Source organism: Metopolophium dirhodum, chromosome 4 (assembly GCF_019925205.1).
Source record: "Metopolophium dirhodum isolate CAU chromosome 4, ASM1992520v1, whole genome shotgun sequence".
Lineage (NCBI taxonomy): Eukaryota > Metazoa > Arthropoda > Insecta > Hemiptera > Aphididae > Metopolophium > Metopolophium dirhodum.
The window spans coordinates 30,273,495-30,300,068 of NC_083563.1; the positions used below are offsets into that span (position 1 = coordinate 30,273,495).

The following is a 26,574-nucleotide window of genomic DNA, read 5'->3' on the forward strand; positions in this document are numbered from 1 at the left end:
TGGTTAAAAAAAAAACTGTATATAACAATAATAAAAGTATCACTAAAATCACTACTTCACCTCATACTGACATTTTAAATTAAAATAGTTAATTAAAAACAAACTAAGTAGTAAGTGAATACTAACGTGAGCAATAGAATATCTTGTCAACTACCGATTTAAAACCATTCATTCAGTATTGTTGATTCTTACAAACAGGATCATTATTAATTATTTTTGTCATGTGTGAAAATAATACTGGCCCAAGGCATCTTAAATACATACTAAAGGCAATAAAATCAGTTAATTATGTTTCTGTACTAACAAATTACACACAAAATTAAATAAATATATTATATAATATATATTTATTTTTTTAAATTATATTTGATGGTATACAACGTTTTGAAAAAGAAAATAAGACAGTATTTAACAAACTTATTTTAGAACACATAAAAAACTTTTTAAAAAAAGGTACAATTGAGTCACTAATATACACGACAATTATGGACAGATCAAACAACAAAAAAAATTGTATTATTTATTAATAGAGAAAAGTATACAAACTTCTTTTTTTAGAAGCAATTAATTGTATAAACAATTATAAACACTGTACATACTATACTAATATACTGTAAGTTATATACTTTACAATATATCATTAGTTTTATTTTAAAATATAAATTAGGTACATTTAATTTTGTGGTTATTATCTTCGACTCAGCTTCTCTGTTTTATACTGCTTTAATAGCTTTTTCAAGAAAGTATAATCTGGCTTTTCAGCAGGTTCCAGATTATATATCAAACGCATGGCTTCAAAATAACCTGTAAATTATAGTACAGCCATGAGTTTAAAATATCAAAATTATTTTTATTACAATTTCTCCAAAATAATATAAATCAGTAATTTATTTTTAATACTTTTGACACATAAATTAATTATACTTTGTTCCACAAGAGAAAATGCCGCGGCCTGACCAAAATTGGTTTTTCTGCGCATCCTTCGCGTCACCCTAGCATAGGGGAACCGGTATTGATAGCATGATGATATGGGGGGGGGGGGGAATGCGCAGACCTGGCAAGTTCTCTCGTGGAATAAAGCACAATAAAATAATTAATGTATTTAAGATTTAAAATACAATAATAATGGAATGTATTTTTTTGTAAATAAAATGACTTTATTTTTTTTTGAAAAATGTATTTCAGAACTAGTGATGGTCAGAACTAATTACTTATTTATCATTATTATTCTAATTATTCAATTATTTTATAAACTATTGAATTAGGTCGATAATATCAAAAAATCACTTATGAACTATCGAGTGAATTACTCGATCATTTTTCAAAAAAATCGATGGTTAGTACTTAATAATATCTATTCAATCGAAAAATCACACAAAAAATGACAATCGATCGTACAAACTATTCAGTAGTGCCCAATGCACATCACTATTCAGAACAAGTTTAGTAAGAACACAATAAGCTCATAAGTCATAATACTCATACAGCATCATCTCTTATTTAGAAAATAGTTATTGGACGTTGATCAACTAACAATACAACATGATTATACCAGTGGCGTGTTTTAAAGTAAAAATTGGTGTTGCTCAAATAATATTGTTATACCGATAAACAATTTTATATTGTTCATACTTTTCCTTCAAGTTATCCACAACCTGTATTATAATTCTTTCATCAAATTTACTTGGTGTAAGTAATGCATAGATTGTAAATTATCAATAAATGCCACTTTAATTTTAAAAAAATAATAATATTATTTACACTAATTTAATTTAGTAAATTATGTTTTTGGTCTAGAAGAAGGATTCCTTTGGAAAAATGTACTATTCTACCTACTGTATTAAACCTTTTAACGCTATATTATAATTGGGTTTCTATCAATACCAATCCACCCAACTTAAGGCGTGGCTTATATTATACGACATTGAATAATACTCTAGAGAAGTAATTCTTCAATCTGAGAATATAGAAGACATTTTGAAGTATATGCAAAACACAGTTTTTAAGATTAAGTTGAACTGTAGATAAAATTGTTTTTAAATAAAATAATGTAAAATTATTGTTGCTTTCAAATATTTAGATACCAGTTACAGTGGTTCATAAATTCTCACCTACCCCACTTTGTTTACATTATTATTGATAACGAGAATATCAGTTTTAAATTATTTTTTAATGAAAATATATTAAAATATAATCTATACTAGTTTCACATTTTACATTTATAACAAGTAGGTACACATTCTTTCATTTTGGAGCATTAAATTGGATCTAGAGTAATGAATGTATTGCTATTGAAAGTTTATCGTGATGTTTTTGAATATCATCAATAACAATATGAAAAACATAGAAATATAAGTAGATTTCTTTAAAATGTATTGCTTTTTTTTAATAAATATTATACTTAAAAGAAGCTACAAGAATCCTTTTAGTCATACCCTCTTAAACAGTATATTAATTTTTTGGTATTTCAAGTTTAATAATCTATTTATCTTCATTTGTGGCTACCCTTGTCTGTGAACATTGAACCAATATTGCTTATTACATTAACTTATATTTTCCCTTGTAACATACAACAAATAGGTTTAATTTAATTTAATGCTTACTAATAAAAATATTCAATAGAGTAAATTTATTTTGTTGTTTTTTCATTAAAAGAATTTATATACTTACAATTTGGTACATTATTGAAATCATAAATTTTTTTATTTGGCTCTGCAGTTAAAATTGCATCTTTCATTTCATTTTTAGATTTTATAGTTTTAGCCAATGTTAAGTTTTTCCATGGTAATTTTAATTTTAACCATTCCAAACCATTGTACATTAAACTCTCCAGATCACCACGCCGTGTATGCACTACAAAGTAAATATAATTTTTATAAAATGTAAAGAATCTAAAAAAAAAATTTAAATAAATTATTACTTCCAAGGTGGCCATCTATAGCTATATAGTTTAGTGTACCATTATTGGCACATTTCTTATCAGGCTTAACATCTTCAGTCTTATACTTAGTTACCATTCCAAAATCTCCTAAATACACATGATTATTTTTAGGCTTTTTACCAATAAATATATTTTGACATTTGATGTCCCAATGAACATATCCACATTCATGTATGAACTCTAAAGCATCAATCTATAAAAATAAAAATAATAAAAATAAGTACAAATTTATGGAACGTTAATAAAAAAAAATTATTATTTACAATTTGTCGAACTATGTTAATGACAGCACCTAGTAGTAAACTATCTGAAACAGTTTGAAGAAATGCCTCCAAATCTTTATCAAACTTTTCAATGACTATAAATCTATATTTGTTGCCATTGTGAATAGTGCTTCCAAAACCATGGAATCTTGGCAATGGTAATTCTTTCAACTTTTTAATTGTCACCCATTTTTTAACATCTAAAAGTAAAAATTAATTTAATCATAAATGTATTTTATTTTGTCTATACTTTGTTTGCCGAGAGAAGGTGGTTACTTTGCACATTCTACTAGATCCAAAGAGTGTGGTTGTGGGGATTTGGGTGGTTGCAGTGAGGTACAACAAGGTTTGACTTGTGCACAACCACATTTTCTCGGCAAGCAGAGTATAAAATTATAAAAAAATATACTTAAATACCTTCTTCCTTCACGTTTTTGAGATAAAACATTCGTTCTACAAATAGGGGTCCACTTTCCATATTTTCCTATTACCATTAAATTAAAGCTCAGTTAAGAATAATTTATTTTATTAATCCAATTGCATAATATAACTAATTCAAACAAAGATAAAACAAAAACAAAATTATTTTCCAACACATTATAAATACAATGTGTTGAGATAAACCAAAAGATATTATAACATAATAATATAGCATACTACAGTAAAATAATTTTGTTTAAATTTTAAATTGTATGTAATTACTAATTACTAATTAGTAATTTGTTTATACCATACAATTAGTATTGCTAAAAATAACATACCGTTTTTATTGCATATTCTGTTTTTGTTTTACATTTATGTTTTGTTCCTAAAAAATACATTATAAATAAGGAATTTATTGTTTATTATAATTTATTATTAATAACTAATAACTTAACCAACCACAATAAACATATCCAAATCCTCCACTGCCGATTATATTTTGAATTTCCCATTCGATACCTTTAATATCTTTTAATAATGATCCTGGTGGTAATTCTTCCTTAGGTGTGGTTTTTGCTTTTTTGCTCATATTTCACCTTTAATTAAAATGAAAATGTACATGTTATTAAGTTCAACTTTTTAAGAAATAAATTAATATGATCAATAGTTCCCACTAGAATAACCTTAATGCCCATAGTTAAATATGGCTCCTTTTTTATTCAAGAAAGTCATATTAAAGTTATATATTTAGAAAGGTCCTTTAACACTGCAGTGGTGGTGATAAAATGGTATTGTCTTCGCTGTGCCTACGTGATAATGGTAAATTGTGTCCACATTTTATTATCACCGTAGTAAGTGTTAGACCTTTATTCAATTAATTAAATTAAGATTTCATAAAGGATTGCTTAATATTTTAAAAATTAAAAGTTAATAGGTACTTATATAAATACTTCAATATATCAATAGAGATGCTATTAATCAGTACCTACTGTTTTAAGTAAGTATTATACTCAAAAATAAATTATTTTATTTTTTCAGTAGTTAAAAACTTTTTATAATATCAGTTATACTACTAATTCTTATCTTGAATTTTCAGCTTCATATTTAATAATCTATTCATGATCTACCAAACTCTTTAAAAACATAATACCCAAACTCATTTGCCCGAATTAAGTGGTATGCTATATAAACCAAAATTAGTTATTAGGACTTCATTGGAATTCGGACCAGACCATTTTGCCAATTTTGCCCATATTAACCGGTGCCCACATTAAGAAGAATCCACTATAATAGCTTCTTTGTATAAATATGTCTCTAAACAAAAACTACAGGAGAAAATTAGGAAATTAGTGGTAGACCGTAAACCCATCTCACTTAGCCCAAAAATAATACATTTCTTAATAAAAATAATTTTTTTATGTTGTGCGTGCACAAATAATATAAGTGGTTCAATCACTAAAATTCATAAAGAAAAATATTTGATTTTAAAAATAGGTGGTTGCTGTTTATAAAAAATAAGTTATACTAAGCATGTGTAAAATTCAGTACCCATACGTAAAAAAAAACAGCACTATAAATATGAGTATTCTTATTTCTTTGGTAGATTGTTGAACAAAAACTCATGGTTAAAATTAGATCTCTACAAAGGTATGTTGAGTTATTTAAAGTTTCCATTGATCGTGGACAAACTGTATATTATACTATATAAATTGAAGGTGGATTGATATAAAATATATAAAAGTAAGAACTTCTTTGTGGTATCACCCCTCGTAAGTATTATGATTATTGATTATAAATGAACAATGATAAATCATATTAAAAGCAAAACGGGAAAATTATAATTACCGATTACTGAATATCTCAATTGCAATTTACAGAAATTTATTTAGAACTTTATGCCCGTGAATATAATTATTTATGGAGTTAAAATTATAAGGCTCCAAAAATGATAGGTATACATTAAGATGTGTCCGACAAATTTGAATAGCCATTATTTACTTATCTACAACACACACAAACTATAAAGCTACTCAGTAAAGATATACACAAACAAATTGGTTCAATCGATTCATTTTTAATTAATTGTTTATAATATTATGTCTATTGTTACAATTATAATGATGCATAAAATGCATGCTTTACAACCGTTTAACGGCAGTGCAGCACATACACTTACGAACTTATATTTAACGCAGAAAATGTCTCCGGTAGTAGGTTGGGTTGAGTGAAAGTTTAAAACACGTAAGAACAAACGATTTACAAAACAAAATATGAAAAGTGGAATACGCAAACTATTTAACTATTATACTATAAATAATGATTTAGCGAGTAGCAACCTATTATTGTAGCAGTCAGCAGAAAAAACAGTTTTCTGTGGTCCGTTTAGTTTTGGTACATTTATTGCCGTTTGATTTTGGTGTCAATTTAAATTGTCATGCCAGTGAGATAAGACTCTCATTCCCGTTAATTTTACACTTATCAGTTCTTGATAATGTGGTAACCACAATAGTGAATATTTAGTTGCCTGTGTATTACTTTTAAGGGGTACTAACAAATTTATTCTTTTGAATGCAACATTCAATAGGGCTTAAATATTTATTATGCATATTATTGTATAATTTAAAGCCAAGTTATTAAAATGTAAGTATAATTTGTTTACGTAGAAAAAAAATCAAAGTGTATTGAAATTTAAACGTTTGGTGGCATATTGTATATTTTATATAAGATATAACTATTATAACCCCAACCAACCAGAACCAAAAAATTAGTGTTCGTGATTATTATGAAAAATATAATTTTTAAATACTAACTAGCCTTTCAAATTGACATAAATTAAATATATTAATATTAACAGTCAGTTGCCATCAAGGTGGATTTATTTGTCTCTGTGTAAATGCTTGAGCCTATAAATTAATTCCAGCCAGAAAATCCTTCCAATTGATCCACAATCATTTTCAGGAAAAAAACGGAAAGTATACAATGGGTTTAAAAAAGAAATAAAAGCACTTTTTGATATTAATTCTTCATTTTACTTTGAATCAATTAATTGACTCATATTTTTTTCACAAAACTTATGTCAGGAATAAAAAATTATTTTGGCTGAAATTTTTATTTTAAAAATATAAATATCTTTACCCTTGAGCAAACAAATTAAAAGCTCTTTATAGTTATTTGTTGTATACTTACATTTTATAATAAACCAGGGACTGGAACCTTATTGATTTTTACAGTTCCAGTTCCTGTTTGGTTCCCAGAAAAACTAAAATGTAGGTTTCAGTTTCTTTTTGGTTCTTAAAAATAAAAATATTGTTACCTGTTTTGGTTTTATACTTATGTAAAAAAAAAATTGTTAAGTAAAAGTATCGATTCTGGTTTTTAAATTAATTTAAATAAGGGTTTCAGTTCCAAAACCGGTTCTTTTCGGTAAGGTTCCAGTCCCTGCAATAAACTAATAACAAAACTTACCTATGAATTATTATATATTATTAAAATTTAAAATTATTACAAAACTGTATTTGGGGGGAGGAAACTGCTCAAACGGTACTTAAAGAAGATAGCAAAATAAAATAACGTTGCTTTCCAAAACACACACCACATTCTTTAACACATGACTTAAGTTTTTTTTTTTTTTAATTTATTGAACAAGACATTAAATCATTATAAGATAACATGATAAACTGAAATAAAGTATAACATTTTCTTTTGTAATTATCCCAAAAAAAAATAATATGATTAGTGATTACATTTTAATAATTTTTGAATAATAATAAATATATAATATTGTTTATGATAATAAACATGGAATTCAGTCATAAAATACTAATTAAATAAATACATAAATGTTTTCTAGTAAAAATTACTATAAAAATTAAAATTGTCTCAATTGTTGACAACTACTGAGTACTGAAAAAAAATATTTAACACAAAAGTTAATACAATGTGTGAAGGATAAAAAAAATATTAAACATTAAAATATACTTTTAACATAATATACTTTAAAAACCAAACACACGTTTGTGCTCTCTCCATCAATTATTTATCAAATTTATCAAATCAGTTCAAATAATTATTTTTACAGTAAGACAGTATAAAGAATACTGTACCAATAATTATTCATAAATTTTGCTTAGCACACAGACCCTGCAATAATTAAAAAATTTAAGTTGTATGCCAAAAACAAATCAAAATACAAAATATTTTATAACTATAAAAAAAAACATTTAACAAATGTCTAATAAATTGAGAATATTAAACCAATAAACCACGAAACAATACAAAATACTCAAGGTAGATTTACAGAAAATGGCACATTTATAAACTGTAAAAGGAACAAAATTATTATCTATGCTTGTCTTGGAGTGCTTAAGCTGAACTTATGAATTATCTAATGTGATTATTTAGCTTGAAAAATAATATGAGACTTTTGATTCATAAACACCAAGTTAAGCTTAGAGCTAAGACCCACATTATCGATATACAACAATTTAGCTTCATTTTGCTTAGAGTATTTGACTACAACTGCAGTACCAGAAACACGAACAGAATGAGACTCATTGTCAGATTTATCACTTTTCAACATCACTTGACATGTAACATCCACATGGATGTACTTAGTCACTGTCACTCCATTTGTGCTTTTTACCTAAAATTTAAAAGATAGTTTTCAATTTTATATTAAAATTAAAAATAATATTACCCTTACAATACATTGTTGATCCTCAATTTGAGGATTATCACTGCGGAACACTGTGGCTTCACCAATACGCTGAGTGTCATCCATGACATCAAACTTCATGCCACAAAATACAGCTTGAGGTTCAAACCCATAACCCTCTGGATACGAATCACTCCAGAAAAAGTTGGTGTTATTGTTAAGATTATGGCTGTCAGGTTTAAATGTCATACGTTTTCCATATCCCATTCCAATGTTGACCAATTGTAATGCATTGCCTTCAAACAAATAATTCTTATGCCCCGTTGGGCGAACTTTATAATGAAAACCAGGCATGATTCTTGGGTCAACATAAGTACCTAAAAAAAAGTCAAGTTATTGCACAATACCATACAGGATTAAGCGTTGTTGCTTACCAATGACGGGCAATTCGTATGGTTCTAAACCTGTCATTGTGTACATAGTGGGTGCGTCGCCAATACTACATCCATTTAACACCAATTGCCGTTGTTTATCATCTACACCAGGTATTAAGGTGTAACCTCGACATGGTATAAAACCAATAGAGGCATCTGATATCTTTATAAGCTTTGCTGATCCACGTGGAAGTTTAGAAGCCACAGCAATACCAGTGACCTAAGTAGAACAATTAAAATTCATTAAAAACATTTCCACAATGTTTAAAATTGATTCACAGCCAACATAATTTACTAAAAAGTACAACAATCTTACTGGTGTTATTGCAGATGAATCTTCTTTATAGAACCAATCTACTTTGCACAACATGTTGACTTCTACATTTTTCCTCACCTCTCCGTTATCTATTACTTCATGATTGACTTCTTTCTGAGCATTCTAAAAATTACCATTAATTGTAATGAATAAACATGTTTGTTGGTTTGATGTATAGAATACCAGTAGTATTCAAACATAACAATGATAAATACAATTTATTAAGTAGATAGTTAATTATTCATTTGATAAACCAAACACACCAAACAATAATTAGTTTAAACTTTTGACTATTGTGGGCAAACTCAATTCAGCTAGTAGAGCTAAGTGTTCATAGGTAAGTACATATAAATTTGGCATAATATAGACACAAATAATAAAATATAAAACTACCAGACTCCCAAACAGTTTTGTAAATGCTTCAAATTAAATTATAAAAGCTATTTTAACTATAAATTAATATTTTTATAAAATCTCGAAATATTGTATTTGAATTTTGAACATAACATATTTAAAATTACCGGGATTTTAGTGACTTCTATTGTAGCCACAGCCACATTGTTTGCATCAAAAACTGTGAAGTTGTCTCCAACAGATACAACATGTACTTGAAATGCATAACCAGAAGGCATGGAATCAGTCCAAAAATAATTTTCGTTATCATTCAATAATCCTGGACTAGCTTCAAATGTTAAACGTCTAGAATAACCACGGCCGATGCTCATTAATTCCAATGCTCTGTTATCAAATAAGAATCTTGTACGCTAAACAAATTAAAATTATCATATTACCCATTTTTAACTATAACTATCACTTTTCTTTTCAACTGACCTCTTTATTTTCAATTGGACGGACTTTGTATTTAAATCCAGGCACAATATTTGGATGGATCCAGACACCAACAGCAGCAAACTCATATGGTCGTAATAACTGAACTGAATATTTAGCAGGAAAATCATTAAGCTCAGCTCCATCCAAGTTAACCACAGAAGTTTCTTCAATACTCCAATCAGAATTATTAGAATTTGCAGTTTTTAAGCTGCTGAATGCAGATTGAACACTAATTTTTTCTGGACCAGAGGTATCAGCAAGCTCCTAAAAACACATTATAAAACAAAAATCAATTATATTTTTCTATACTAGGAAAAGTGAATTATCTACTTATATTTTAAAGGAGATATTAGTTATTCATTATAGCTAAAAAAAACTATTATTAATTTGAAGGTTATAGATTGATTGAAAATATAAGGAAAAAGATTTAAGCATTAAGGAAATAAATTTAAATATAATAATGATGTTATAATTTCTAAAATTTACTGTTGATAATGTTATATAGTTTAAAATTTTTCGAATAACGCAATATTGATGGTGGCAGAAAAACAAGCGATCTTGATAAATTTAAGAGAAAACATTGACAAAGCGGCAGGTGAAATGGTGTCCAAAATCAATTGCTATGTTTCCAAATGTCCTCCACAGCCCACAGCATAACTCCTTGTTGCACGTTCAGGATTCACTATGTAAGTTTGTAGTCTTAAAGTCTATCAATCACACATGTTTTTCTACCAACATTTAAAGCGCGCAATATGCTTTAAATTATTTATCAATGTTTTTTTTTTTTTAGTTTCAATATAAAATTACAATATTTTATGTTTATTTTTCATTCACAAAATACAATACGTGAAAATAATTATAGCTCAATTCTCGTAGACATTGTTCTAATAAAGATGACTTCATCATAAAATTAAGTAAAGTCTTCAACCAGAAATCGAATCATATATTGATAAAACAAATAATAGTATTAGGTACACATAAGTATTAGTACAATTAGGCCTATCTCTAATGGTTTTGAATTCTAGTTCAAATTACATACCTATATTATTATGAAAGAGTAATGATATGTTTTTTTGTTTAATCTCTTACAAATCTTTAATTACAATAGTAGGTAAGTATATCATAATATAATGAAAATTAATTATTCTTCAAAATATTATATTATTCAATAGATAATAAAAAACTTTGAAAACATTAATAGAATAATAATTTTTTGAATATGTAATTAATTGTTTACATACTATTTGAACAGTTCTTTTAAAACTACAATAAATACATTAATCGGGATTTGTTTGGAGAAATTAAAAAAAAAGAAAAATATATACTTGCTTTGAGTCTTAGGAAATCATAAATTTAAATTATATAGATGCTAAAATAATTTGGTATTAATTTGATATGTTAACAAAATTATAAAAATACTTTATGGAATGAAAAAGAAAATTTAAGATAGAATAATGCAGTATAATAATGTACCTAGTATTGTGTTGATAATTTTAGTTTTTTATGTACTATATGGTATATATGTATTTAATATTTTAATACATGTTAAACTAACTATTATATATATATATATATATATATATATATATATATAGAGAGAGAGAGAGAGAGAGAGAGAGATGGATAGTATCTAATGATTCAAAATACTTTAAAATAATGTGGATATTTTAAATTAAATTTTTTTTTTTTTATTAAAAAAAAATATAATGTATTATGTAATTATATACTCTATAGACGATATAATCTATAAATTGAATAAAAGAACTTAATACAAACAACAAAAATCAATTTTTTGATTTTTTTTATATAATTGTATAATAATTGAATTCATAATATGTTGTATAAGGAATAATAAAAAGGATTTGTTTAGGAAAAATATAGAATAAAATATATTGAATAATGTAAGATGTATGTTTCTCATGTGTATAATCTTCATTCATTGTTGGTTTTATAATTATAAAAATTTAATTTCCTCAAAACCCTCAGACTAAAATTTCTCAAACGCATATAATAAGAACTTCAAAAATAAAAAACTATACAATGTTTACTTTTGTTTTACTTCTTATTATTTGGTTAGTAAAAAATTTGCATCATAATAATAGCCTGATAAGAAACAAAATATATTAAAACATTGTTAATAATTACTCAGAAGGTCAAAAAATATTTAATTAAACAATTAACTAAATAATATATTTATAGTTTTAATTTTTTTTCATCAAACATTTTAATTTTAATTTGGAATATTTAATTTTTGTTTATCTATATATTAAATAAATCTGAGGGTTTTGTGTTTTATATTAATATTCAAGTAAAATATATATTTAGTATAAATCATTCACATACAAATAGTTTCTGCCATACTAGATGACAAATACGATTAATACGAATCTACCTATTAATTTGTAATTTAGAATCATATAGATTTCTAAATAGATTTGTAAGTAGTAAAGCTACTTGGTCAGTATTTCATGATAATACTTCATTTTTTTAGTCGCAACAAAAACTCACAAGCAACTTCGTTCTGATAATATGGAGTCCGTCATGGATATAAAAACCATGCATGTAACTGATGAGTCCTGTAAACAGAATTTACATTGGCGAACATATTTTTTTTTTTAACAGGCACCGTATCGATGACAGTTGAATCCAAATAAATAACAACAATAATAATTATAATAATAATAATCCAAAACAGCAAATTACATAATAATTCTGTTGATGAAATGCACAATTTGAGAAGCTACATAATCTATTGTAATTATATAATTTATATTTAATAGACAGAGAAAAAAAATGTAGTCTAATTTTATAATTTTATTAAATAGTGGTATTAATAAAATCTAGGTATAGAAAAAAAATAATAGAATATCACTTGGTCTTTTGTAATTATACTTGAAGGTTATAACTTATAAGTGTTATAATTAGGATATAACATTATGTTTTATTATTTAGTTAAATAATAAAATGAAACAACTCAATGTGTGCACTCATGTTTTTATGTATAGATTGCATCATAATATTTACGTGATTACTTACAGGAAAAAAATTGTTTTAACATACTAATAACTTACCAAGAGATAATAACTTACCAACCCTGAACTGACAAGAACAGGGCTCTGGTAAAAGGAGTTCATGAACTTCATATTTGTTAAAAAATAAGCCTGAGGCGTAAATATACCTTAATACATGTACACATTGAATAATATAAGAAACTCGACTGTATACTATTGAATAAAAAGAAAGACTACTAGACAATTGTTTAAATACTACTTACTTACAATAATATAATGGTACAGAGAAGCCACATGAAATTATAAGTTATAATGAATTTGAAAAAAAAAAGGATGCTTCATTGAAACCTCACTAACTCAACATTCAATTATTATTATTATTACTCAAATACAATATAAAATATATTGATATTTTATGGCTTTTCCTGAAGCTTAATTAAAACTAGCAATGAAATTTTCAAAATAATTTATTGTTGCTATTGTTTATTAAATTAAAATTAAATTCTATGAAAATCAAAATATATACCTATGCATTTATTATTGACTGAGAAATAAGAATAAGTATATTTTACATTTTTAATGATAATCGTAAAATATATTTTTTATGTTTCTGTTTGTAATTTATCTATAGACAAATTTACCTACCAACCAAATGTAATAAAATATAAACTTAAAAACAATACTAACTTTTTTCAAGTAACGAGCTTCATCTCTAGACTTCACTCTATTCCCAAGTAATTCTCCATCAGTAGGCTGAAAAAAAAATTATGTTCATTGCAATCATGACAAATTAACAAAATGTTTATTATTTTATTATTTATACATAACTTAATATAATTTATTAATGATACTATTTCAACTTTATAAAATCATAACTAAAATGTTTTTATCTAATTCATCAAACAAAATTTAATTTTAACACAATTCTGCATTTTTTTATTACATTATTATTTAAGATATTAAATATGACTGATTTGTTTCAATATAATATTTTATGTTCTTATACAATAAATACTCGTGATGTATTAGTTCTACAATGACGTAGTAAGCAAATGGACAAAGTTAGTAAATTTATTTTTATCATCAAAGCAGTGGACATAAAATTGAAACAAAGTTATAGAAATGCAATAACTTTAGGCATTTAGCCAAAATTATACTCAGCCTCAGGTATATATATAGTACATACAATTCAAAAAATACTTATAATTAATGACCTTAAATAATTTACATTCACTTCAATTATTATTAAAAATGTGTCCTTAGAATATTTATTAGGTTAATTTGTATTAAACAGGAACTGTATTTTTAATAATCTTGTTAGATAGTTATCTATTAACTGTTTTTACTTGATTGATGTTGCCTATAATTATTTTAATGCACATAGGTATTTAAAAATATAATATATATTACTGCCAATGAAAGATTATAAATTATTACGCATTTTAATATATTTTATTTATATTTAAACATATGAAACAAGTAATTCATACATTTTTTATTATAGGATATTGTTGAACATTGAAATCTAATTTTATAAACACAGATTTAAATCATTTCCAACCCTGTGTCTTATTTTTAATACTAAATAGTAAATATATTAAATATTTAAAAAACAACTACTAAATATTTAAATGTTTATGGTTCGAAAAATTGTCGCAAACGGATCACAAGGATTAGAAAATTATAGGTAATTACTACAGTACTACTATACTCTAAGTTCTGACTTTTAACGAAAATTCTACAAGTTGTACCATAAATAGCTTTATGCCTTTACGGTTAATAAAATCGTATTCAAATCATTAATATTTAATTCTGTTATTGCATTTGACACTTCGATGAAATAACATTGACATTTTAAAATGATAATATAAATTGTAATCATTGACTAAACTACTAAAGTCTAAAATTGTTTACCTATGTTAAATGTTAATATATGAAAATTATATTTAATAAATAATTAAATACTGAAATGCCTATCTACAATTCTACATTCTATTTTTATATACAATATCAATCACTTAATATACCATTATACCAATCCATTTATATTATAGGTATTGCTAGGTATTAGATTCCTCTATTTTGAATTAATTTATTATTATTACAAACTTTTTTTTTTTATAAAATATATATTTAATATGTGCGTACAATGCACTTAAGCACCCGTATTAATGTGTGTACAATGTTGTGTCAAAAATTCGAATCAGTACTCTATAAATATTATAAACTAAATAATATATTAATATTTCATTCCTGCAAATTATTGTAATAATTACTGAAATTATTCTAAACCTATATTCTAAAAATAATTACTTACTTCTTAATACACTTTACGTAAATCAACTAACCTGGTTATCAAATGATGATGCACATTGACCCTGGTCCAATATCTCATCCCGAATTTCATGCATGTGACCTAAGATCGTACCCTGACGCTTGGCCCACAGTCGTTGCAAACCAGATTGCATGATTTCAGCATTTACGCCTTCCATTGAAAAAATTCAGCCAAATACAGAATCAGCCAAATACAGAATCTGCCAAAAAAATATGCGAATGACGTCAAAGGTTCCATTTTTTTTTTTTTGATAAATAGGTAGTTAGATATAACATTTTTTTTAATATTGGTAGGTGCCCAGAAATCAGTATTAAACATTTATACCTTAAAGGCTTAAACTAATTTAAACAAAGCCGTGTTGGTTTTAAGCCCTGTAGTCCGTAGGTAACGATTTAATTAGAAAATTTAATTTTGAAACTGCAAGTGCGTCTCATACTCACCAATAACTCTGCGGTCTATGAGTTAAAAATACAAAGATTCCCAATTTAATTGGCAAGAGTACCTACCAACGGTACATACAACAACAAGTTGTTTCATTTTATTTAATCGGACTTTATTTGTATTTGTGGGAAAGATACAATGAATAAATTATAATAACAAGTAGATGCTCACGTTCACACAATATTAAAATAAAAAAAACAAATCAAATCAAAGACGCATAATGTTAGAATTAGACACTAAAATCAAAATAATTTGTACCCAAAATACGAATCACAATTTGAAATTCCTATATCATAATATTCAATATTTTGAAGATTTAAATGTTTCACTCACAAAGAAAAGTAGTTAAAACTGAACTGGCTGCAGTATATTTACATTTAGTGTAAACAGTTTTCATAATAATAGTAGGCAAATATTTATAACGCGCGATTTAATATTTATTATTATAGGCATTCTTAATAAGGGGTGAGAAACTGAGAACACAATCGTCCTTTTATGTATGGGTTATTGGGTTATAATGTTCCGTGATAATTATATTGATATTAATAACTACTAACTACTAGGTATAAGTATATATATTATGTATTTAGAAATTAAAGAATGTCAACGACTTATTACGTCGTGTACTCGAGACGCGTATTGCGTATTACATATTGTGGACATGTGGTTACGGTGAAACGAGACAAAATTGTGATGTCACCTATCCTTTATTTTTAGTAATTTTAACGTAACATATTATATCAATTAACACCAGTGTTGGGAAAGTTCCTTTTAAAAAGGAACTCGTTCCCGTTCCTCGTTCCTACTGTAAGAAAGGAACTCGTTCCCGTTCCTCTTTCCTGTCCCGAAAAAAGAACGCGTTCCCGTTCCTTTTTAAAAAGGAACGCGTTCCCGTTCCTTCATGTTCCTTTTTTTGCAATTTGAGTGGTGGTCAATGGTGTATTTTGCGAACAATTTTTAAGTCAGAAATAATCGAACCGAGAGAGTTAACCGATTATTTCTGACTTAAACATTTTTCGCAAAAAACACCATTGACCACCACTGAAATCGGTTAACTCACTCCTTTCTAGGAGCACCGATTTTTAACAAAAATGATTTGTCTTAGATTTTTTTTGTTATAATTCAAAAGTTGTATAGCGTAGACTTGAAACTTTATATATATACATTCATATTGCATAATTGCATAATATTATACATGTATATTACTATAGTAGTATAGTATACAGTGTATAGTGTGTACTATACACGATACACCACACATAGAGATATGCTATAGGTTATAGGCTTATAGCCCATAGGAGTATAGGACATAGTATGATACAACAATCTGTTTTTTTTTTTAATTCAATTTATTTGAAAAAATATTTTTATACTGACATTTTGTTTTGTTTGAGAAGAACTAATTTGGCGCGCGGAACCGGAAACGACCCGGAACACGACACGTAGTCGACCGACGGCGTCGCGGCTCAGTTTTGGCGCGGAAACACACTATATGCGCTTCATAAAATATACTGTGGCACTCAACGTGTTAAAATTTTTTCATTATTTGAGGAACGGAAATTTTCGTTCAAGTTCCTTCAAAATAGGAACTCGTTCCCGTTCCTCGTTCCTATATTTTAAATGGAACGCGTTCCGAGCTTCGTTCCTATAAAAGGAACGCGTTCCAGGAACGCGTTCCTCAAGGAACGCGTTCCTTCCCAACACTGATTAACACCCAAGTGTAGGTATACAGGATGTCCCGCGAGGATTTACCAATTGCAATATCTCCTGAAGACAAGGACTACATATATTTTATTTTTTAATTTAATTAAATTGTGGGATAAAAAAGTTAAAAAAAATATTTTGTTGTCCTATCACATTAACATAATTTTTTTATTTTATATGTAAAACTGCAAAAAAACCGGTTTTTTGCGGTGTCCCCCTCTACGACTAATATTCTCACGAGACACACGGTATGTCATGTACGCTTAGCATGATGTGAGATCATGTTTAAATTATTTTACCATTGATTTTATAATTATATTATAATATTAGGATATACATACCTAGTATAAATGTATAATTATTAATTTATTATAGTACGTAGTAAGTAGTAGGTCATCATAAACATCATAGACATATCAATTATATATAGGTACATTTATGTCTATGGGCTACATCATAATATTAGATTCGTATTTTATGATTTTATTATCAACAAATGTAATTATTAATATGAAATACTATTAATTATTATTGAAATTCCACGAATACTACGTTAAATTAAAAATAGTAAGACTCAATGGACAATCGTATAATACATATTATAATTAATTATTATAAACTAAAAACTATACTTAGCGCTGTTTAGTAAGTAGGTATACCCGCATGCGTTGTCTCCGTCTTACAAATGTACAACATAGCAAAAAACTGTTTTGAACCACTCCCTTGGTATTTATAGTAGAATTACCAAAATTCCACAACGCATAGGGAACAACTTTATCTGTGTCGTAGCTCGTAGCGTTTTTATTTTTTTTAAAGCATTTAATTTTTAATAAAAAAATGAAAAAAACAAAAAGAATCGTAATGTTCTCAAACTGATAACTTTAGTTTTATTTATGTTATCCAAATAATAAAAACGCTTATGTTGTACATTTGTAAGACGAAGACAACGCATGCGGGTATCACGTCCCCTTTATGGTACTTGTGTATAGTTATTGTTATTGCTACCTACGAAAAACTGTACGCGTGCAGCGTGCTGTATGGCTACCTACAGGAAAATATGACATACCATATTGTATCTATATTTGTAACTTTGTAAGTGCATTTTGAGTTATAAACTTAAATTGCATACACGGAGGTGCTGGCCACGGACATACTCCAAGGTTATGTTAGGACAATGAAAAAAATAATGTTAGGTAATGTTTTTTTGCTTTAGTTTAGAAAATAGAAATTATAAATGAGCAGTACGGCAATACCTTTAACATTTTCGGCTATAATCAAGCGCGAATTCCCAAGCCCGGATTAAGGGGGGGGGAGGGGGCCAGGGGGACCTCAGATTTGTCCATTACTTTTTTCATTATAGGCTGTAACACTGCATTAATCACCTAAAAAAATCAATGATTATTTAACAGGAAAAAAGCTTGTAAATTATAATTTATAAATAAAGTGATACATAATTCATAATTTATTGCTATGTACCTAATAAATATATATTTATTATAACAGGTACCTAATATTAAATAATATAATCTATATATTTTTTTTTCGTACAGGGCATTTAAAACTTTGGCCCTCGGACCTCAAAATGTCTTAATCCGGGCTTGTGAGTTCCCAATATAAAATCCAACCCTGAGCATTGCCAATGTTCTAAGTAGTCCGAAGTTTAGTTGAGCATAACAAAAAATATTTTAAAAATCTTAAATTTAAAACAAATACAGATGTACAATTCAGAATAGTTTTTCATATTTTTAAAATGTATCATAATATTGAATTAAGACTAAGTTTCCAACACGGTATACAAGTAGCTAACTTATGTTCGAACAATTGTTTTATATTTCAGAATTCGGATCTTAAATACCTAGTCAATATGGAAACTATCAACAATTTTAAATAAATACGTTTTACCTTCCTAGATAATAATCGTATTAATTACATCACTACCTACATCAGTATTGCAACAATACAACAGAAAAAATTAAAAAAGTTGACTCATTAAAAATAGATGAATTTAATTATAATTATTGTTACAATAATTGACATAATATTTTTAATTAAATATTATAAATCTGATGACATACCATTTAAACTGTACTATATAATAACATCATAAAATAGCATAATAATTCCTATTTTTTTATGAGTGATAAGTTAAAACTCAAAAGAAAAATTCCGAAATTAATAACTATAGTAACTATTTATTTATTAATATTGGTACAATATATTATAATTTTGTTTGAATATAAAATAAACAATTATGAAACCTACTTCGGCAAATTATGGGTGCACATAATTTATATTTATATTGAGAATATTTTATCTACTGCATAACTGCATAGGTTATAATTTTATAATATATTGTTAATGCTCATATCTAATACAATTATACAAGAATGTACACTAACCAATAACCATAGATTATAATTTATAATAATATCAAATATGCTATATTGCTATTCAATTAAGTAATAAAAATAAAAATGTTATCATAAGCAAATAATATATTAATATACTATAATCCTCATTGTTTTTTTTTTTAATACAATGAGAAAGATTACTTGTCAAATGCCTATATTGAGTATAAAAATATTGTTTGCAATCTGCAATAAATCATAATGAATAACATTAAATTTTAGTCAAAGTTATATTATGATTCATGAAGTAAATATAGTACCTATATAGCTGTATTTAATCTATGATCATATTAATAAATTCTGAACTGTTATCTTTACAGGGGAAAGCACTTTAATAAAATATTGGAAAAAATAAATACATTATACATTAATAATACCTATTATTAAAATTGGAAATAAATTGATTTTATTTTTCTGATTAATTTAAATTTTATCAACGTAATTATACAAATTCTGTATAACAAACAGAACTAGTTATATTTGCTAGTTGACTAGTTAAGTCTAAAGTGTACAAATTATTAAAAAATTTCCACTTTTTTTGTTATAAACACTAAATAATATTCTGGTCATTCTTAGATTTTGATATAGTTATGCTTTATCAAATAACATTTAAGTATGTTATATTTATTATTTATTTTTTAACACTATAAAGCTTATAGTATAAACCATTAAAAACTAATAATTTATCTAGTTATATTTTCTTTTGTTAATACTTATAAAATATGTAGAAATCTTACAGAAAAATTTCTTTCTATTTGTTAAATAAGAATACATTTATACATACCTACTTATAATCTATCTAAAATTTAAAATAAAAATTATAAAAATATTACATCAATAATTAATTAGAGAACCTACCTTTTTTCTCTCTCAAAATATAAAAACCATACAGTAAGCAAATGTATTTTAAAAAGAAAAAATAACAAGATATGGTGTCATAATAGAAGGGTGTGTTCAGCAACACGACTTCAAGAATACAAACTCAGGGCTTGGTAATAACTAATAACTAATAACCTATCTTTAAAAAAAAATTAGGTATCTATTATCAATACAATAAGAAATTTACAAAGATGCTTTTTGTTTTATATCACTAGAAATTCAACAAATTATGTTCACTGATCAATAATAAGTCTATAAATAACTAGATGGTTGACATAAACAAAAAAAGCTTGGAGTTTGCACAATTGCCAGTAGCTAGTTCAATTATAAATTAGATGCTTAAATATAGACTAAGTTTTATAGTACCTACCAAGCTATTGTTTAACATAAAATAGGATAACACAATTATTATAATTTATAAGATTATACTGCCCTAGACCGCTCTTATTTTAAATAAATTAAAAAACTGTAATAAGTGGATTTTATTATGTCATTATTATTCATTATCTAAATTATGGATTAAATGAGACTGTGCCAAAATTATATAATTTCGTTTAAATTTTAATCAATGTGCAGAATTAAATATCCTGAAATTCAAACAAAATAAAATAAAATGGAGGGATGGATATTATAATATTATATAATTTAACCCGCTAAAAAAGGTTATGTTATAAGCAATTTTTCAAAACAGATTAATTGTAAGTAGGTAAAAATCCAACAATCAACATCAATACTATTTATAATAATTATATCTATCAAAGTACCGAACAGTCAATAATTATAAAAACCATTAGTAGGTACCTACATATTGTGCACACTGTGTAGTATTGTAGTATGTAGTGTGTATGTATAAAAACATTATATATTTATTAAAACAGACATTTTCATCAATTATGTAGTAGGTAATAAGTATAATTTAATTATTGATAGTTATTGTATATTTGTATTTTATAATTTATACAAGAACAATATAAATTTAGCAACATTTTTTTATAGCAATTAGCAATTATTTAACAAGAAAAAAATTATTTTGTTCAGATATTTCAGTCCAATACAAAATAAAGATATACAATTGATTATTTACATTTAATTAGGTAACCTAATATTATGATGTTTAAAAAAATTTTAACTTTGTTAAAATTAAGTTCGTTATTGATAGTCAATAAATAACAAACATAATATATTAGACATTATAAACATAATAATTGCACATTCATATAAAAATGCTTTGTTGAATGTTTTTACAAAGAAATAAAGAAAAACAATTATTGTTAATTTCATGTAAGTTCAAAAACTAAGTAATAGATAGATAATTGATTTGTTTGTTCAAACCAACACTATAATTATCTTCTCTATGTACAATGTATACACCATACAGTATACATTTTACATCATAATCTGTATTTTATTAATGAAAGGTTGTATTTATAAATTATACATTCAGTATTTTTTAGTATAATTAACAATATTTCTACACATATTTTTAAAATGTCTCTCACTAACTGCAGGCTTTATCAATATAACCATGAAATTTGACCTGTGATTGTTTTTCAGAACCCCAGCATTCACTATACATTTCACTAGTATAATACATCACTTATTCACTTGGGAATATTAAATTAAATATTATATTTTTTATTGATCTTAAAATACATCGTCGTCTGAGGTAGGTACTACATTTATTTACAAAAAAAAAAATTTGTTTGTTTCGTTTAAAACAGTTATATTTATATTATAATATATGCCTATTTTACATTGAATTCGGTAAATGTATGATAATATTATAGAAGTGCGGAAATCGCGATGTGTATAGGAAATGCACTGACGATGCAGTGGACAGCAGCTATAGGTTAGATACGACACGCAAACGAATATACTAATAATATACATCTAAAAACAGCTGTCGACCGTAGCGTCAAGTCCTATACAAATGGATATTATATTATTTTTACGTGTACTTTCGTCGTTCAGTGAAAGTCGGCGGTTCGTTACAAATTGCTGATGGTGCTATACTGCTATGTGACATACTGACATCTGCAGTATCCACCACGAATAATATTATAGGCAGATAAAAGGCTTTTAAATTGTAAAACAGAATAATATTGTGTTGGCGAATTTCCCAAGTCAATATAAATATTGGCATGCATAAAAACATAGTCGTATTCTGGGACCAAAAAATAATCTCAAACATTATATTTTTGGAAACGGTACGTAGAAAATTATTTTACACTTCGACCCACCTCAAAAAAAAAAATAATTACACTACTGCATCAAAGTGTATATCTACTGTATAAGTATAGCCAGTAGTAGGCAATATAATATTATGACGAGTGAATAGTCAAATAGTACTCAAATCGACCTTCCGCGAAACAATAATAATTAATAGATAATACATTTTAAATAAAAAAATAATAATGATAGATGATACATAATATTATGTTAATAACTATACGCAGGTTAGGCGTTTATGTATTACGTGTTAGTAGGTATACAACATCGACATTCGACGACAATCGGCAATGAATATTTAAAAAAAAATTGTTAATTACCTCAAAGTCAAAATGCTATTGGTGACGGACGGCTGCGCTCGCGACAGAAATGTAAAATCGTAAATTCTGTTCGGGACGTTGACTGTGCTCTGTAATCTGGGGAGTGAAAATCAAAAACACAATTAAATTTTTACTACGAAAACAATAAAAATACAGTAATTAGACGGATTATATTATTGAATTATTGTGTATTGTAAATAATAAGACATAATAATATTATACTGTCATAAATTATATTATATTTTTAGCCATGTAGGTACCGTATGATGGATTATTATCTGTGCCGACCGCCGAAAATCGTAGAGGGTCGTCGATGCACGCAATTATCGCAAATATCCCAGGTAGGTACTGAACGCTCAAACGAAGAATCGATTACCAAAGACGTGTGGGCGAGTGACGTAGGTAGGTACAACGGTGCACGCACAAACGCGGGTCAAAGAGCCACTTGGTACCACAACGAGCGATATGCCAAGTTTCTGCCGGCGGGATCGATGTCGTCTGTTATTAATTATTTTAATATTTTATTATTCGTCGCTGGAATCGTTCTACCAAGACCTGGAACACAGCTGACGCGCACTGTCCGACGACCGTTTCACAAGTGACTCGCCAAGTCGTGAGCGTCCTAGTCCCAGTGAGTAATGACGATGGTGAGGGGAGAGTGGACTATAATAACATGTAAAGAACGGAGACGATGCACCGGGTAGGTGGGCGGGAGTGCTGCAGCTGTGGTGGCGGCGGCAACGATCGCTACGACGACCGCGACGACGCCACGACGGTAGCCGGCCGGCGGCGAACGGTATCGGTATTTGGTGGGTGTTGAACGGTGGCGGGGGTGAACAACAGAGTCAACAGACGTCGTCTGACGACCCACCGAGCCGGCCCGACCACGAGCCGAGCTGTACGTGGCGCCCGGCGTCACGATAACCGTTTTTTGTTGGACCGAATACCGATTGGCGATCAGGCAGCTTTTAAAATATAGATTATAGATATTGTTGTGCGGCAGCCATTCTTTCCTCCCCGTGTTCACAGTCGTCAACGGCGAGATCGAAAATCGTCACCTTATAATATAACTGTGTCTTATATCATTATGCACTGTGCGAGGGGTGCCCCTTAAAGTCATCATAACTATCTAGTAAATTTTCTTTTCACATAGAAATTATTAAGAATGAAGTTATCCTTAATTTGTGCTTTATTAAGCTTAACTGTGGTTCTATTCCTTTAAAAATCGTCAATTGCTCTCTTGTTCGTTTCAACTTCCCTCTCATCAGGATAAATAATAGGTATCTAATACCATCGAGTATAATATACTCAATGGCCAATGCTACTACCTACATAAAAATTCAAAATAAAATACTATGAATCTGTTAAAAATAATTGTTTGATTGTTTTTATTTCATTTAAATTTAATATACATGACCTCCGATGGTTATTTTATAATAATGTTTTAAATGTCCTTAATCTTTCATTACTTAGTATGCTATTGCAGTTTTGCTCTCAAAATGTCTTCATAAATTGTCATTGGGTTCTATTGGTTGTCCTGAAATTCTGTCTTTAATTCGTATAAGATGAATTGTTAACAAGGGATTCCAAACCATTTAAATATTGTACCCAATATTTTAAGTCTCCCTGCTAACATACTAATGGTTGATGCCTGCTGGTAATATTTTTGATTATACTTAAATACTTAATTCTCTAATGTATTTATTTTATATAATATATTATTTTCTCTTAGTTTTTCTCAATCTGTTCAATTTAATATTTAAAGCTATATTAACTGATTTATTGTACAATGTTTGTTATATTCTGCTTCACAATGTTTAGAATTATGTTATAATACTCACGTCCGTTGTCCGTATATTGAGTAAATAAATAAATACCTACCGTATTTGACCCCGTCGATACTATAATACTAGAGTAGGTATATTTGTCCTTTGAAGGGTTGAACGTTATTATTATACTACAAGAGTGCATGCAGAGTAGTGTCACGTCTAAATATATATTATTTTTTTCAAACCTTGTTAGTTCAACTAAATGTAAACTATGTTAGATGGCCAATGCGTGTGTAAATATTTTAATAGTTGGATCGTTTAATTACGTTAAATATTCAAATGTTTAAGTAAACGTGTCATGAGGTGGATAAGACTTTATTCAGGTGGATAGTACTTTATTCTAGGATATTTTCAAGGGGTGGATATAAAATTTTTAATATAGACATTCATTATAGACATATTATATTATTATTATTATTTATTACCTATATACATGTTATATTGTGTAAAAAATTTGGTCTGGGGGGGGGGGGGGGTATGTATTGATTTTAAAATGATGTGTTTTTATTAAATTTTTTTATTTTTGTGTCTGTCATCACCTTTTAGAACAGTAAAAATACTTGGATTTTCTTCAACAGTAACTTTTCTGATAGGAAAGTAAACCTAGTTGGTACTTTAATTTATAATTTAATAATTATTTTGTAGTTAAAAATGTATAAAATGTTTAACTTTTATGACTAAGGATTGAAAATTTAAAACAAGGCTCCACGTAAATAGGTTATATATAAATTACTTTATTCACAATAATATCATCAAATATACTTGGTAATATCATAGGCTGACTGACGGTTTTTGCTCAGAATCGTTTTTCCTTATACAATGATATTATATCATTGAATTCAAATTTAACACCATCCATTGCAGTGACCTACTTGTAACCTACTGTACAGCAGAGCGACATCCACTTACCCACCTTTTTTTAAAAATTAAATTCTGTACAATGATCACAAAATAAACGATCCAACTTTCATTTATATATGTTGAAAAAATAAAAATAAATATACTGTATATAATATATATACTAGTATAGAATGTCCGTTCTAGTCCAACTCGATTTTTTTTTTTCAAAATATTATATTGCTAGTAGGCGGGTGAGATATGCACGTGGACAAACACCGTTAAGGGGCTAGGCCGCTGTAATGGACGTTGGTATTCAGGTATATACGTGTCATAGCCCATTAAGGTACGGTATAATGATATAATATTATAATATTCTGTTTTATCGAGTAAATTCTTATCGTTGCGTAATACAGGTATACGCATCAAACATTCAAACGTTTTATACGAGGCAGTCACAGTAGAAAAGTATAGTTAAATTTTTTTAAATTGTTTTTTTTTCCGGGATTCTGTATAATAATAACAGATGTGCAGATAATATATGTATTCAATTTGAATTCAATGATAAATTGTACAAAACGATTCTGAGCGCGTCGTCTGCAGTCAGCCTATATATGCTATATTAGTATATTATTAAGTATATTTATTTTGCCATTGTAGTAATTCATTCTACCTTATAATATATTGATATGTAGATAAGATTATGTTACTGTATAATA

General features: G+C 27.2%; 2 protein-coding genes across 8 annotated transcripts; both read right to left on the reverse strand.

Moving 5' to 3' along the window:
* Positions 1–25: 25 nt before the first annotated feature.
* Positions 26–6,084, reverse strand: LOC132942906 (nucleosomal histone kinase 1-like). Of its 5 annotated transcripts, none has more exons than XM_061011615.1 (8): positions 5,964–6,084; positions 4,087–4,223; positions 3,966–4,012; positions 3,622–3,688; positions 3,205–3,404; positions 2,921–3,134; positions 2,671–2,853; positions 27–804 (listed from the first exon to the last, which is right to left on the reverse strand). In XM_061011615.1, exons 2-8 carry the CDS (start codon positions 4,214–4,216, stop codon positions 689–691), a joined length of 957 nt encoding a protein of 318 aa, XP_060867598.1. In that variant the 5' UTR covers positions 4,217–4,223; positions 5,964–6,084; the 3' UTR covers positions 27–688. The 5 variants fall into 5 exon arrangements, with proteins under 5 accessions (XP_060867600.1, XP_060867598.1, XP_060867597.1 ...); XM_061011614.1 differs by having other exon boundaries at positions 5,808–6,069; XM_061011616.1 differs by lacking the exon at positions 5,964–6,084 and adding an exon at positions 5,473–5,491.
* Positions 6,085–7,222: 1,138 nt separating this feature from the next.
* Positions 7,223–23,872, reverse strand: LOC132942883 (uncharacterized). 3 transcript variants are annotated; one of them, XM_061011578.1, is made up of 10 exons: positions 23,450–23,872; positions 23,190–23,285; positions 15,222–15,391; positions 13,561–13,626; positions 9,863–10,126; positions 9,553–9,795; positions 9,032–9,154; positions 8,716–8,935; positions 8,330–8,658; positions 7,223–8,269 (listed from the first exon to the last, which is right to left on the reverse strand). In XM_061011578.1, exons 3-10 carry the CDS (start codon positions 15,363–15,365, stop codon positions 8,021–8,023), a joined length of 1,638 nt encoding a protein of 545 aa, XP_060867561.1. In that variant the 5' UTR covers positions 15,366–15,391; positions 23,190–23,285; positions 23,450–23,872; the 3' UTR covers positions 7,223–8,020. The 3 variants fall into 3 exon arrangements, with proteins under 3 accessions (XP_060867561.1, XP_060867562.1, XP_060867560.1); XM_061011577.1 differs by having other exon boundaries at positions 7,224–8,269; positions 15,222–15,407; positions 23,450–23,871; XM_061011579.1 differs by lacking the exons at positions 23,190–23,285; positions 23,450–23,872 and adding an exon at positions 12,371–12,438 and having other exon boundaries at positions 15,222–15,295.
* Between the last annotated feature and the right edge of the window lie 2,702 nt (positions 23,873–26,574).

Coding starts and splice junctions, on each gene's coding strand:
- LOC132942906 (XM_061011615.1), bottom strand. CDS start 4,216: ATGAGCAAAAAAGCAAAAACCACACCTAAGGAAGAATTACCACCAGGA. Junction 4,013..4,086: donor ATTTGGATATGTTTATTGTG/GTTGGTTAAGTT, acceptor TGTATTTTTTAG/GAACAAAACATAAATGTAAA. Junction 3,689..3,965: donor CAGAATATGCAATAAAAACG/GTATGTTATTTT, acceptor TAATGGTAATAG/GAAAATATGGAAAGTGGACC.
- LOC132942883 (XM_061011578.1), bottom strand. CDS start 15,365: ATGGAAGGCGTAAATGCTGAAATCATGCAATCTGGTTTGCAACGACTG. Junction 13,627..15,221: donor CATCATCATTTGATAACCAG/GTTAGTTGATTT, acceptor TTTTTTTTTCAG/CCTACTGATGGAGAATTACT. Junction 8,270..8,329: donor TTGAGGATCAACAATGTATT/GTAAGGGTAATA, acceptor TTTAAATTTTAG/GTAAAAAGCACAAATGGAGT.